The 16,009-nt window shown below is 44.0% G+C and overlaps 1 protein-coding gene across 2 annotated transcripts in view; it reads left to right on the forward strand.

Annotated features, from left to right (window-relative positions):
• The first annotated feature begins 6,743 nt into the window (after positions 1-6,743).
• LOC106582264 (calcium/calmodulin-dependent 3',5'-cyclic nucleotide phosphodiesterase 1A) overlaps positions 6,744-16,009 on the forward strand; it is a 101,314-nt gene continuing 92,048 nt past the window's right edge. The window contains exons 1-2 of one of the 2 annotated variants that reach the window (XM_045704721.1): positions 6,744-7,239; positions 13,407-13,433. In XM_045704721.1, the coding sequence (XP_045560677.1) occupies positions 7,139-7,239; positions 13,407-13,433 (128 nt within the window). In that variant the 5' untranslated portion in view covers positions 6,744-7,138. The remainder of the gene's footprint in view (positions 7,240-13,406; positions 13,434-16,009) is intronic. The other variant, XM_045704722.1, reaches the window with a different exon arrangement.

A 16,009-nucleotide genomic window follows, 5' to 3' on the forward strand; every position in this document is an offset into this window, starting at 1 on the left:
GTACCCTCAAAGCTCATCACTAAGCTAAGGATCCTGGGACTAAACACCCCCCTTTGCAACTGGATCCTGGACTTCCTGACGGACCGCCCCCAGATGGTGAGGGTAGGTAGCAACACATCTGCCACGCTGATCCTTAACACTGGAGCTCCCCAAGGGTGCGTGCTCAGTCCCCTCCTGTACTCCTTGTTCACCCACGACTGCATGGCCAGGCACGACTCCAACACCATCATTAAGTTTGCAGACGACACAACAGTGTCATTGACTACAGCTCAGCGTTCAGCATGTACATTGCCTGATCACCGACAACGACGAGACAGCCTATAGGGAGGAGGTCAGAGACCTGGCCGGGTGGTGCCAGAATAACAACCTATCCCTCAACGTAACCAAGAATAGTAGGAGATGACTGTGGACTACAGGAAAAGGAGGATCGAGCACGCCCCCATTCTCATCGACGGGGCTGTAGTGGAGCAGGTTGAGAGCTTCAAGTTCCTTGGTGTCCACATCAACAACAAACTAGAATGGTCCAAACACACCAAGACAGTCGTGAAGAGGGCACAACAAAGCCTATTCCCCCTCAGGAAACTTTAAAGATTTGGCATGGGTGCTGAGATCCTCAAAAGGTTCTATAGCTGCAACATAGAGAGCATCCTGACTGGTTGCATCACTGCCTGGTATGGCAATTGCTCGGCCTCTGACAGCAAGGCACTACAGAGGGTAGTGCGTACGGCCAAGTACATCACTGGGGCTAAGCTGCCTGCCATTCAGGACCTCTACACCAGGCGGCCCTAAAAATTGTCAAAGACCCCAGCCACTCCAGTCATAGACTGTTCTCTCTACTACCGCATGGCAAACGGTACCGCGAGTGCCAAGTCGAGGACAAGTCTAGGCGAGTGCCAAGTCTAGGACAAAAAGGCTTCTCAACAGTTTTTACCCCCAAGCCATAAGACTCCTGAACAGGTAATCAAATGGCTACCAGGACTATTTGTATTGTGTGCCCCCCCAACCCGTCTTTTTTACGGTGCTGCTACTCTCTGTTTATGATATGCATAGTCACTTTAACTATACATTCATATACATACTACCTCAATTGGGCCGACCAACCAGTGCTCCCGCACATTGGCTAACCGGGCTATCTGTATTGTGTCCCACCCACCACCCGCCAACCCCTCTTACGCTACTGCTAGTCTCTGTTCATCATATATGCATAGTCACTTTAACCATAACTTCATGTACATACTACCTCAATCAGCCTGACTAACCGGTGTCTGTATGTAGCCTCACAACTTTTATAGCCTCGCTACTGAATAGAGCCTGTCTTTTTACTGTTGTTTTATTTCTTTACTTACCTATTGTTCACCTAATACCTTTTTTGCACTATTGGTTAGAGCCTGTAAGTAAGCATTTCACTGTAAGATCTACACATGTTGTTTTCGGCGCACGTGACAAATAAACTTTGATTTGATTTGATTGAGGTCAGGGCTTTGTGATGGCCACTCCAATACCTTAACTTTGTTGTCCTTAAGCCATTTCGCCACAACTTTGGAAGTATGCTTGGGGTCATTGTCCATTTGGAAGACCCATTTGCAACCAAGCTTTACCTTCCTGACTGATGTCTTGAGATGTTGCTTCAATATATCCACATAATCCCCGTGGCCTGGCTTTTTTTATGGCAGCTTTGGAGCAGTGGCTTCTTCCTTGCTGAGCGGCCTTTCAGGTTATGTCGATATTGGACTCGTTTGACGGTGGATATAGATACTTTTGTACCGGTTTCCTCCAGCATCTTCACACGGTCATTTGCTGTTGTTCTGGGATTGATTTGCACTTTTCGCACCAAAGTACATTCATCTCTAGGAGACAGAACACGTCTCCTTCCTGAGCGGTATGACGGCTGCGTGGTCCCATGGTGTTTATACTTGTGGACTATTGTTTGTACAGATTAATGTGGTACCTTCAGGCATTTGGAAATTGCTCCCAAGGATGACCCAGACCTGTGGAGGTCTACAATTTTTTTCTGAGGTCTTGGCTGATTTCTTTTGATTTTCTGATGATGTCAAGCAAAGAGGCACTGAGTTTCAAGCTAAGCCTTGAAATACATTCACAGGTACACCTCCAATTGACTCAAATGATGTCAATTAGCCTATCAGAAGCTTCTAAAGCCATGACATCATTTTCTGGAATTTTCCAAGCTGTTTAAAGGCACAGTCATCTTAGAGGATGTAAACTTCTGACCCACTGGAGTTGTGATACAGTGAGTTATAAGTGAAATAATCTGTCTGTAAACAATTGTTGGAAAAATTACTTGTGTCATGCAGAAAGTAGATGTCCTAACTGACTTGCCAAAACTATAGTTTGTCAACAAGAAATTTGTGGAGTGGTTGAAAAACGAGTTTTAATTACTCCAACCTAAGTGTATGTAAACTTCCGACTTCAACTGTATATACTTTGTTGTGTTCTATACTATTCTACGGTATCTTAGTCACTTAATGTTTACATATCTGGCATTACTCATCTCATGTGTAAATACTGTTTTCTATACTATTCTACTGTATCTTAGTCTATCTGCTCTGATATCTCTTGTCCATATGTATATAGTCTTAATTCATTCCTACTTAGATTTGTGTGTATTCGGTATATGTTGTGTAATTTGTTAGATATTACTTGTTAGATATTATTGTACTGTCGGAGCTAGAAGCACAAGCATTTCGCTACACCCGCAATAACATCTGCTAATCACGTGTATGTGACCAATAAAATTTGATTTGATTTGATGAGGCTAAGCTAGATGAGGCTCTGCCATATTGTTTTCATCTGTCTGTCCGGTTCATCCAGATCTTCTATCACAGAACGGCTAGGGGATAGGGGTTGTGTACTGGACTTGACTGTCATGATACCAACTTTAAATTAGCAGTTATACTTTTTCTTTACAAGTTCTGAGCATATCACATACCTGAAGAGTAAAATGTAAATCACCTTGTATAATTTTTACTACCATTGGAGATAAACAGACAGTCTTTCTGTCATACGGTCTGTAGGTACTTAGAAAGCCATTTAACTAAAAGGTGTGTTATAAACATGTACGCCCACACAGTGCTTTCTCTGCTAACCATCAACTTCCTGTCCTGACGATGATCATTTTCCCTGAGCTCCGACGTCAAGGCCGTGTGTCTGTCAATGCATTACTGGGTCATTAAAGCTTGAAGACAAACGTTTATAGAAGTCAAATCATGTTCATTATTGGCCATTCACTGGTCTGGCAGGTATCTGTTGTTGTATCACAAAGAGGATTGAAAGCAGAGTTAATTAGAGCAGATTTAATGCCTTTGCCCCTTAATGCCTCTTGTGTGGATGGAAACTGTGTGTGTGTGTATGTGTGTGTGTGTGCTCTGTATCAGATGTACACTGATGACATGTTCTGGCTTTATGCAGGGGGTTGAAACGAAGGATGTGGATGTGGCCTTGAGCAGCACACTGCAACATAACCTACAGTATATAGGCTAACGTGCAGTACGTACAATTCTATACATCCAATACCCATTTCTGCTTATGTTTATTGACACGTGCCCTCTCCGAGGGAGATTGACATTCACACATTTATTAGTGTGCACTGTTGAAGGGAGCTTAGCTTCCTACGGCTAATTTGTTATTCACAAATAAGGCATTCATTCTTTAGGATTATGGAAATGGCATTTCTGCATAATTATATTATTGCAGGAGAAATTAGTCTTACATAGCCCTAGAACTTAGTGAGCTATGTTCTCTTCTGTAGAATTCTGCCCAAAGACAATAAGGCAGAAAGACGTGGGATGCTTTTGTGATGCTGAATGGAAGTAAATGTTATGTATTTGGTATACAGTTGTCCTTCAGCGCTTCAGGGAAGAAAAACAGTTTGTTTCAAAGAAAAAACTACTTCAAGCGTTAGAATAAGCTCCCCTAAAACCAATACATAAAAAGTATATAAAAAAAGAATAAGCTCCCCTGTCTCTCGGCATCAGGTCCATTCTTCTCTGTTCTTATAAAAAATTTTTTTACAGCAGTCAAGTCATCACCCTCTGTACTAAGAAGCCAAGAAAATGTGTGTTACCACGGCAACCCATCTTATCAATCACGAAGCAGGGAGCAAATAGGAAGAATAATGTTTGATTGATTTGCTCAGGGTGAATGTTCCCGTTTACCATTATTGACGGTTTATGTTGTTTTCCAATTATTTAAATATCTTCGAAAGAAAATCAGTTCAAACAGTCAAAACATAATTTCTGATTACAACAAAACATCTGGAAAAGGCACTGCCTTCTGAAGGCACTGTATACACTTGCCCCTCATCCCCACCCTTTCCCAATACGCGTGTAAATATTGGATTATAAATTGTGCCTTCCTGTATTATACTTATGCAAAAAATATACAGTATATTCTACTGCCATTTACTTTATGTTCGTATTCTTATCTTTTATTATTTATTATTGTTGTTGCATTGTCAAGAAGGAACCTGCAAGTAATCATTTAGTTGGATGATGTTTGCCATGCGTATCCCGTACAACTAATAAAACTTGAAACTTTTGCTGATCTTTTCTCTTCTCTTCATTATTGAAAACTATAGGCTACACTGTTATGGAGTGTCAAGTGTAAACACTTTACCTAGCAGCCAACCTGCTTGCACCAATCCCTTGTAATTACAGTAAAATATTGTGGAAAAACAAACCCCTCCCCTCAATGAATTTCATTAATTAATTGAATTCATTCCGATTACAGTAACATTTACTTTTTACAGTATAATACAGTCAATTTTAAAGTATTGTACTGTGTGTCATGATACCGTATTTATATTACAGTAGGTGTACTGTATTATGAAATACTGAATTTTACTTGCCACCGAGCTGCCTGTAAGCTACTGTCAAATTCAGAGTAACCCCTTTACAGTGTACTCTGTGAATTAGGCCTATACCCTGTGAATAATTTTGCATGCTTACATTGCATTATAACACTGTCATTGTACACTAGGTCTATACCTGCAAGCTGTAAGTAAAGTGTTACATTATTATATATTGTGGATTGTGTAATCTTGCACATGATATAGGCTAATTATTGGGCAAGACAACATGTGTGACTATCATGAAAAGCTCTCTTTTTCCACTCCAGATTCATTTAATAGAGGAAATGTGCTTCTGCTTGGCGTGCCATGCTGATCTGAAAACAATTGAGTTGTTCTGCGTGTTGCTATCTCCTGTTCTGTAATTATATGAAGACAAAGCAAGCAGACCTCAATGATATGATTAGGATCATTCTGTTCTGAGAGACCTGCACAGTGCAGTGTACAGCCTTGAAATGAATTCTAGGTAGAGAAGTGACGTGGTGAAATGGAGAAATGTGTTAATTCATTGCAGTGGTATTGCTGTTCCAGTGAGACTATTTCTCAGTGGGATAATAGCTAGGGTATAGTTGTATATGTTCATCATAAAGAGGTAGCCCTTTTCTCTATTGGACCTTGTTTTTCTCCAGTTTCTGCCATTATTTTGAATGATTAAGAGCACGTGTAGAGTACTGACCTTTAGCACAAGCCTTCTAGCTACACTACCTCTATCTCTCCATTCTTATCTTCCCTCTCTTTCTTTTCTTCCCTCTTTCTCTATATTTTCTTCTTCCCTCTGTCCCACTAATCAGCCACGGTGCCTGTTTCGCTTCAAAAACAAATCGGGACATTTTCATCAGATCAGAGCTCTCCATTCCTTCCTTCCTTCCTGCAGCGAAAGCCGGAGTGACTGTAGTGGATTGGGGGGGTGAGATGTAACAGCCTCAGCAGCAGGACAATAGACTGTAAGAGGAGGCACTGAGAGGAGTCAGGATGCAAGATGCTGCTACCAATCTGCTTTAGTTCATTGCTACTGCACCTTAGTGATAATAAAGGAACCAACCACAGCAAGCTCTAGGACTTGGATCTATTGTAAAGCTGCCGATGCTCTGCTTCCCTGGCTGCCTCAGCTGTTTGTAGTTCTCTCAGCGAGGCGCACTGAAAGATTTCTAGGTGGGCTTGATAATTATGCCATAAGCAGCTGACGCTAATTGAACATCTCTAGCATCTCTCAATGGAACTGCCTGGACAAACGGAGCGCCTGTAATGTGAGTGGATACTGCTGTTACAGCTTGTGATGCACATCTACTGGCCACATCACGTTACATTGGATCTTGATGTGAGGAAATGCAACTGAACTCCTCTTGGTGAGAGAGGAATCTCTGCCTCTGCTTCTGTGTGGTGGAGCCGCTCACCATAGTCTGACTGCTCCGAACGCTCTGTGATCGCAGGATGTGGTGGTGCTGACTCTATCGTGTCTGATACCATCTGCTACTTCTGCGTTTCCGTACCCCACCATCCCTCTCTGTCTGTCTGTCAAAGGAACGCTACCCACCTACCTACCTGCACCGATGTCGTGGATGGATGGAGCGTTGCGCAGGAGTGAGGGTTTTATAAAGCAGCGGCACCATCAGTGTACACAGAGCAGTAAAACCGCATGGTGAGACAGTGATCAGAGAGGTGCAAGAGAGAGAGACAGAGAGAGAGAGAAAGAACCAGAGAGAGAGAGAAACACACAGAGAGAGAAACAGAGAGAGAAGTACTAGAGAGAGAGAGAGAGAGAGAGAGAGAGAGAAAGAAACAGAGAGAGAAGTACTAGAGAGAGAGAGAGAGAGAGAGAGAGAGAGTGAGAGAGAGAGAAGTACGAGAGAGAGAGAGAGAGAGAGAGAGAGAGTGAGAGAGAGAGAGAGAGAGAGAGAGAGAGAGAGAAACAGAGAGAGTGAGAGGTACTCTAGAGAGAGATTAAACCATCTGACAGTCAGAGAGTGAGTGACAGTGTGTAGTGGAGAGTGGTTCCTTCCTGCCTGCCTGACAGAGCTGCTGTGTGTGAAGCCGCTGTCTCTCTCTCTGCTCTGATACTCTAATAGGTTAATGAGACAAGTAATGCAGGAGCTGTAGAGAGGAGAGAAGAGACAAGACTCCTGTGACTACAGCACAGGGAGGATGCTCTGAGGACCAGACTGAGGAGTGCTCTGAGGATTCAGGGATTCACATTGCAGAGTGCATACAGAGAGAGGGCTGCTGTACGTACCTGAGATACCGCAGTTAACCGCTGCACCTTATAACACATTCAGCATGGATGAACTGTGTACATACACAGATAGCATGGACAAAAACTCCCTAAAGTACTCAAAGACTGAGCAGACTGAAAAAATGTGGATGCGATTCAAAGGAATGTAAGTTTTCTCTTTCTTTCATCCCTCCTCTCGTGTTTAACTTCCCCAGAGAGGGACTGACTTAGAGGCATGTGATCTGTAAGGGTGGTTGAAAGAGTGAGGTTATTTCAAGCTCTTGTGAAATGTTTATTTGTTATCAGAAGTGATGCAGTTTTGAATTATGCCGGTTCTGTCGCGTTTCTGCAGTATCTTAGTTTTCCATCACTATACTGTATATTGAAGCACGTTTAATAGTATTCTTATGTGCACATCTTTGTTTTGTAAACAATACATTAGTGTGTATAAAGCACTACAACTGTAGGTTTGTACATTTCATGATTTCAATGTATGTATGAACAAATGTACCTAGCAGTGGAGGCTGCTGAGGGGAGGACGGCTCATAATAATGGCTGAAACGGCGCAAATGGAATGGCATCAAACCATCCACTCCAGTCATTACCAAGAGCCCGTCCTCCCCGATTAAGGTGCCACCAACCTCATGTGGTATGCAGGTACGTACATACCTTAGCATATGCGCATATACGTGTATACATAAAGCAGATAGGTATGTAGGTAAGTTGGTAGTCAGGTAGGTACCTACACTTGTATTTACCTACTGTTTTTACAGTAAATTAATGAATTAATTCATAAATTCATCAATTAATTAATGATTGAATGAATGGAAGTTATAATGGTATAATATGTGTTCTTCTGCAGTTCTGTTTTTACCTTCTAATCAATATGTTACCACAACAAATTGATCAAGCTAAATACAGCTGTCAGCATGATTAGACTAATATGCTATTACATAATATATCATTTCACAGCTTGCAACAAATGAATGGATCAATTATGTAGCTGTTAAACTTGTATCTGACAAACATGTATCTCAGTAGAAGCAAACTGTTTATCACTGAAGCTTGTTTAAACCCATTATGTATTCAATAGTTCATTATAACGTGCAGTCACGCTCTATATACACGTTTGCGCCTACACACACTATACCGCTGAAATCCCTGATCACATAGTCCTCAGTCACACCCTGTCCCCTGAGCATCTCCAGGGGACAGGGTGTGACGGAGAGAGGGGAGTAGAAGAGAGGACAGAAGGCGCAAAGGAGAGAAGAGAAGAGCAGAGGAGAGCAGAGGATGGAAGAGGAGAGGAAGGGAGGAGAGGGGAGAAGGAGAGTAGAGTAGAGGAGAACAGAGGTTAGAGTAGAGCAGGGCAGATATCTGTCCATAATTATTAGGCGGGCTGATCTAAGTCAGCACACTGGGGGAAACGGTGACCACTGACTAGCTGTTTCTGGCTGGTTGGGTGGCTGTCTGGTTAACTGGCTGATCTCAGAGATTAAAAACATTCTAATCATCTCAGCTCACAAAGAGCAGCACGCACGTACGCACGCAGACACACACACAGACACACACACACACACATTATTTAATCAAATCAAATCAAATGTATTTATAAAGCCCTTTTTACATTTAGTCAGGCCTCTCCACTGGGCACTGCAATAACATGGTGTCACTCTGAGCCTCTGTTTACAGTGCATTCGGAAAGTACTCAGGCCCCTTCCATTTTTCCACATTTTGTTACGTTACAGCCTTATTCTAAAATGGATTAAATAAAAAAATGTCTTCATCAATCTACACACAATACCCCACAATGACAAAGCAAAACAGAAATACCGTACCTTATTTACGTAAGTATTCAGACCCGTTCCTATGAGACTCGAAATTGAGCTCAGTCCACCTGTGGTAAATTCAATTGATTGGACATGATTTGGAAAGGCACACGCCTGTCTATATAAGGTCCCACAGTTGACAGTGCAGTTCAGAGCAAAAACCAAGCCATGAGGTAGAAGGAATTGTCCGTAGAGCTCCGAGACAGGATTGTGTCGAGGCACAGATCTGGGGAAGGGTACCAAAACATGTCAGTGGCCTCCATCATTCTTAAATAGAAGAAGTTTGGAACCACCAAGACAATTCCTAGAGCTGGCCGCCAGGTCAAACTGAGCAATCAGGGGAGAAGGGCCTTGGTCAGCGAGGTGACCAAGAACCCGATGGTCACTCTGACAGAGCTCCAGAGTTCCTCTGTGGCGATGGGAGAACCTTCCAGAAGGACAATGGCCTTCATGGTAGAGTGATCAGACGGAAGCCACTCCTCAGTAAAAGGCACAAGACAGCCCGCCTGGAGTTTGCCAAAAGGCACCTAAAATACTCTCAGATCATGGGAAACAAGATTCTCTGGTCTGAAGAAACCAAGATTGAACTCTTTGGCCTGAATGCCAAGTATTCACATCTGGAGGAAACCTTGCACCATCCCTACAGTGAAGCATGGTGGTGGCAGCATCATGTTGTGTGGATGATTTTCAGTGGCTGGGACTGGGAGACTAGTCAGGATCGAGGGAAAGATGAATGGAGCAACATACAGAGAGATCCTTGATGATAACCTGCTCCAGAGCGCAGGGGGACATACAGGCAGACATACAGGGGGACATACAGGCAGACATACAGGCAGACATACAGGCAGACATACAGGCAGACATACAGGGGGACATACAGGCAGACATACAGGGGGACATACAGGCAGACATACAGGGGGACATACAGGCAGACATACAGGCAGACATACAGGCAGACATACAGGCAGACATACAGGGGGACATACAGGCAGACATACAGGGGGACATACAGGGGGACATATAGGCAGACATACAGGGGGACATACAGGGTCACATGCAGGCAGACATACAGGCAGACATACAGGGGGACATAAAGGGGGACATAAAGGGGGGACATGCAGGCGGACATACAGGCAGACATACAGGGGGACATACAGGCGGACATGCAGGCAGACATACAGGCATACATACAGAGGGACATACAGAGGGACATACAGGCAGACATACAGGGGGACATACAGGTGGACATACAGGGGGACATACAGGTGGACATACAGGCGGACATACAGGTGGACATACAGGCGGACATACAGGGGACCTACAGGGTCACATGCAGGCGGACAAACAGGCGGACATACAGGCGGACATACAGGGGGACATACAGGGGGACATACAGGCGGACATACAGGCAGGCATCCAGGGGGACATACAGGGGGACATACAGGGGGACATACAGGCGGACATACAGGGGGGACATACAGGCGGACATACAGGGGGACATACAGGGGGACATACAGGCAGGCATCCAGGGGGACATACAGGGGGACATACAGGGTCACATACAGGGGGACATACAGGCAGACATACAGGGGGACATACAGGCGGACATACAGGGGGACATACAGGGTCACATACAGGGGGACATACAGGGTCACATACAGGGGGACATACAGGCTGACATACAGGGTCACATACAGGGGGACATACAGGGTCACATACAGGGGGACATACAGGGTCACATACAGGCAGGCATCCAGGGGGACATGCAGGCGGACATACAGGCGGACATACAGGGGGACATACAGGGGGACATACAGGGGGACATACAGGGTCACATACAGGGTCACATACAGGGGGACATACAGGGGGACATACAGGCTGACATACAGGGGGACATACAGGCTGACATACAGGGTCACATACAGGGGGACATACAGGGGGACATACAGGCTGACATACAGGGTCACATACAGGGGGACATACAGGGTCACATACAGGGGGACATACAGGGTCACATACAGGGGGACATACAGGCGGACATTAAGGGGGTCATACAGGGGGACATACAGGGTCACACACAGGGGGACATACAGGGGGACATACAGGGGGACATACAGGCTGACATACAGGGTCACACACAGGGGGACATACAGGGGGACATACAGGGGGACATACAGGCGGACATACAGGGGGACATACAGGGGGACATACAGGCGGACATACAGGGTCACATACAGGGGGACATACAGGCAGTGGTGTCATCTGCTTCATAGCCCACGTGCCATCAGGCAACTCCACCAGCTCCATCCCAGGGCTTGTGTTTGACGGGGGTGTCGCCATATAAGTTGAACCACCGCCCTCCGTCAGAGGAACATCTGCTGATAGTCTACCCGCACCCGTTATTTCCTCTCTGCCTTTTTGCTGCTCTCTAGCTGCTTGTGGTTGAGCACTCTTCCTGTCCTTCTTCCGCTTCTTCTTTATCTTTCTTGTTTCAGTGTTACCAGAATTCTGTTAGGGGACTGGAGGAGTCATCAGGTCATATCAACTCGGTTCATTCACAATAACATACAGGAGGAAATCATTTACAAAATGATTATGCAAAATTTTAGTGATTTAGTTCTTATCTCATAACTTATTGTTAAAGATGGTTCAAGTTTTTTAAATAAAATGAGACAAACACATTTTGTGTGATGCATCATTTACTGCTGTTGATGATTATTGTGAGTGTAATAATTCCTCTCCCAACATTCCTCCTCTTCACTGGATTGTCACACCAGATGAAACGTGTTGGTGTGTGTGTGTTCTTGTTGGTGTGTGTGTGCTCTTGTTGGTGTGTGTATGTGTGTGTGTTCGTGTGTGTGTGTGTGTGTGTGTGTGTGTGTGTGTGTGTGTGTGTGTGTGTGTGTGTGTGTGTGAGAGAGAGAGAGAGTGTCCTCCCCTCCCCTACAGTTAGAAGGAGACTGACTGGAGAGAAGAGGGAAAACAGGAAAAAGAGCTCCTTCATAACTAGTCTGAATCCCCCAGACAATACTGCTCCATAGCAGAAACACACTCATTATTTCTTTCTAGGTCAGTGCCTCTCAAATAGAGTTCTGCTACCCGACCCGAACCCGACGGGCTCCAACATTATACATTGGGTAGGGCCTGTTTATTCATCTATAACTAGGATATGGCCAGGGCTCGGGTATCACTAAATTGATCACTAACAATTTGAAGCTGAACCATTTGCTCGTGCTCTGCTGCACAGTACAGTCATATCTGACTAAGATCATAACATGATGTCAGAAGTGCTTCAACCTCGCCAAATATAAAATAGGAGAGATTATTTCACAGAAAAATAATAATGTTGTCGGAGTTTAGAGTGACAAAAAGTAGCTAAAAGCTAACTGCTCTCTCATGTCTCTTCATTGAGCAGAGCAGCCCAAGCGGAGCCGTTGCTATGGATACTCACAGACAGAGCTGCCATGAACAGAGCGCATGCAGAGCGAGCTGCACGCAGGGAGCGAGTGACAGACAGAGAGCAGCAGCTAATGGATTTACTAACAGAGGAAGTTATATCTGATTTCAGGTTTCAGGCAGGGCTTTAAATTTGGCAGAATCAATCGTTCCTGTGTAGGGTAGGGCCTGAACATTGCGGGCATGGGTAGGGCTTGGGCTTAAAATTCATGCTCTCGCAGGACTCTACTCTGAAATGGCACCCTATTCCCTGTTTAGCAGGGTTGTTGAATTTTAATTTAAGTAGTAAACAGGTTACAGAATTGCAATTCGAATTTGAATTAAAGGAAATATAATTGAATTCAGTGCGATTCAATGAAATTCTAATTCCTCTTCTATTCTATATTAGTTGTTGTCTATACAAATATACATCTTGTACATAAAACATCAAACGTCGTTATATACATGCATATAAAATATTGTTGAAATAATTCATTTTCACGACAAACTCTTGATTAATGATCAACGAAAACAAAACCTGTATGCGAATATTATTTAGTTATTATATTATTTCATTATTCACTTACAAAAAAATACTACATTTCCCAGAATGCACCAGTGTAACACTAAAGTTAACCTCAAGGCCTTCAAAAAGAAGCAAAAGAAATGCAATGGTTGGTGGAAATATAATTGGCTATCCTAAGCACTAAGGTGATATCTGGAAGTGTGACCTGTCATATTCAATTAAATGTTTTATCACTGAGTGGAATTTCTTTGAATTGCACTGAATTAAATTCTACTTCCTGTAACTAAAACTCAAATTCTACATCCTGTAGGGTGTAGCCAATTCAATTTCAACTCATGAGTTAAATGGGAGTCAATTTAAAAATTCTGAATTGAGCCCAACCCTGCTATTTAGTGCACTACTTTTGACTGAAAAGCTCTGGTCAAAAGTGCACTATAGGAATAAGGAAATAGGGTGCCATTTGGGCTGCAGCTCTATCTCAGAGTGATGGTGTACTTTGTATGGCCTATTAATCTAATGTACACTCCTCATCTTGTTTTTCAGGCAGAAGTACAAAAACACGTCTCAAAGGTACGTCCCATGGTGTCTGTCTGTCTACTGTCTCTCTACTTTATCAAACATGCCCACATGCTATACTATGATACCAACTCTTCTTATCTTATGCATACAGTCATTAGCCTACAAATGTATAACACAAAGCATTGGTAGATGTTGCCTTAGATCAATCTTTCAACAAACAATCTGTTAGCGCTGAATTGTCATACGTAAAGAGACTTTATTTGACAGTAAAGTATCTATAGGATGAAGCGTATTAGGCTCTTGTTGTAGCTTTACTGTATGTGGGTTCAAATACTTTATTCATACTAAACAGTACTGTGTGGGTTTAAATACTTTATTCATACTAAACAGTACTGTGTGGGTTTAAATACTTTATTCATACTATACTTTACTATGTGGGTTTAGAGAGTCTTGTTACTAGGGTTGCAAAATTACAGGAATTACTGTTTGGAGGAACCCAGAATTTCTGCTTATTCCCTCCTGATTCAGGGAATCTTCCAACTGGGATTTCAGGAAAACCAGGGAATTTATTGAAAATTCCCAGAATTTTGCAACACTACTTGATACTTGATACTTGATACCTCATCCCGTCAGTAGAGGACGCCTGCTATTTTTTTTAAATGCCTTCCTCACCATCTTAAATAAGCATGCCCCATTCAAGAAATGTAGAACCATGAACAGATATAGCCCTTGGTTCTCTCCAGACCTGACTGCCCTTAACCAACACAAAAACATCCTGTGGCGTTCTGCCTTAGCATCGAACAGCCCCCGTGATATGCAACTTTTCAGGGAAGTTAGAAACCAATATACACAGGCAGTTAGAAAAGCCAAGGCTAGCTTTTTCAAGCAGAAATTTGCTTCCTGCAACACAAACTCAAAAAGGTTCTGGGACACTGTTAAGTCCATGGAGAATAAGAGCACCTCCTCCCAGCTGTCCACTGCACTGAGGATAGGAAACTCTGTCACCACCGATAAATCCACTATAATTGAGAATTTCAATAAGCATTTTTCTACGGCTGGCCATGCTTTCCACCTGGCTACCCCTACCCCGGTCAACAGCACTGCACCCCCCACAGCTACTCGCCCAAGCCTTCCCCATTTCTCCTTCTCCCAAATCCAGTCAGCTGATGTTCTGAAAGAGCTGCAAAATCTGGACCCCTACAAATCAGCCGGGCTAGACAATCTGGACCCTTTCTTTCTAAAATTATCTGCCGAAATTGTTGCAACACCTATTACTAGCCTGTTCAACCTCTCTTTCCTGTCATCTGAGATTCCCAAAGATTGGAAAGCAGCTGCGGTCATCCCCCTCTTCAAAGGGGGGGACACTCTTGACCCAAACTGCTACAGACCTATATCTATCCTACCCTGCCTTTCTAAGGTCTTCGAAAGCCAAGTCAACAAACAGATTACCGACCATTTCGAATCCCACCGCACCTTCTCCGCTATGCAATCTGGTTTCAGAGCTGGTCATGGGTGCACCTCAGCCACGCTTAAGGTCCTAAATGATATCTTAACCGCCATCGATAAGAAACAATACTGTGCAGCCGTATTCATTGACCTGGCCAAGGCTTTCGACTCTGTCAATCACCACATCCTCATTGGCAGACTCAATAGCCTTGGTTTCTCAAATGATTGCCTCGCCTGGTTCACCAACTACTTCTCTGATAGAGTTCAGTGTGTCAAATCGGAGGGCCTGTTGTCCGGACCTCTGGCAGTCTCTATGGGGGTGCCACAGGGTTCAATTCTTGGGCCGACTCTCTTCTCTGTATACATCAATGATGTCGCTCTTGCTGCTGGTGAGTCTCTGATCCACCTCTACGCAGACTACACCATTCTGTATACGTCTGGCCCTTCTTTGGACACTGTGTTAACAACCCTCCAGACGAGCTTCAATGCCATACGACTCTCCTTCCATGGCCTCCAACTGCTCTTAAATACAAGTAAAACTAAATGCATGCTCTTCAACCAATCGCTGCCGGCACCTGCCCGCCCGTCCAGCATCACTACTCTGGACGGTTCTGACTTAGAATATGTAGACAACTACAAATACCTAGGTGTCTGGTTAGACTGTAAACTCTCCTTCCAGACTCACATCAAACATCTCCAATCCAAAGTTAAATCTTGAATTGGCTTTCTATATCACAACAAAGTATCCGTCACTCATGCTGCCAAACATACCCTTGTAAAACTGACCATCCTACCGATCCTTGACTTCAGCGATGTCATTTACAAAATAGCCTCCAATACCCTATTCAATAAATTGGATGCAGTGTATCACAGTGCCATCCGTTTTGTCACCAAAGCCCCATATACTACCCACCACTGCGACCTGTACGCTCTCGTTGGCTGGCCCTCGCTTCATACTCGTCGCCAAACCCACTGGCTCCAGGTCATCTACAAGACCCTGCTAGGTAAAGTCCCCCCTTATCTCAGCTCGCTGGTCACCATAGCAGCACCCACCTGAAGCACGCGCTCCAGCAGGTATATCTCTCTGGTCACCCCCAAAGCCAATTCCTCCTTCAGCCGCCTCTCCTTCCAGTTCTCTGCTGCCAATGACTGGAACGAACTACAAAAATCTCTGAAACTGG

The sequence above is a fragment of the Salmo salar genome, chromosome ssa21, assembly GCF_905237065.1.
Source record: "Salmo salar chromosome ssa21, Ssal_v3.1, whole genome shotgun sequence".
In the NCBI taxonomy this organism is placed as follows: Eukaryota; Metazoa; Chordata; class Actinopteri; order Salmoniformes; family Salmonidae; genus Salmo; species Salmo salar.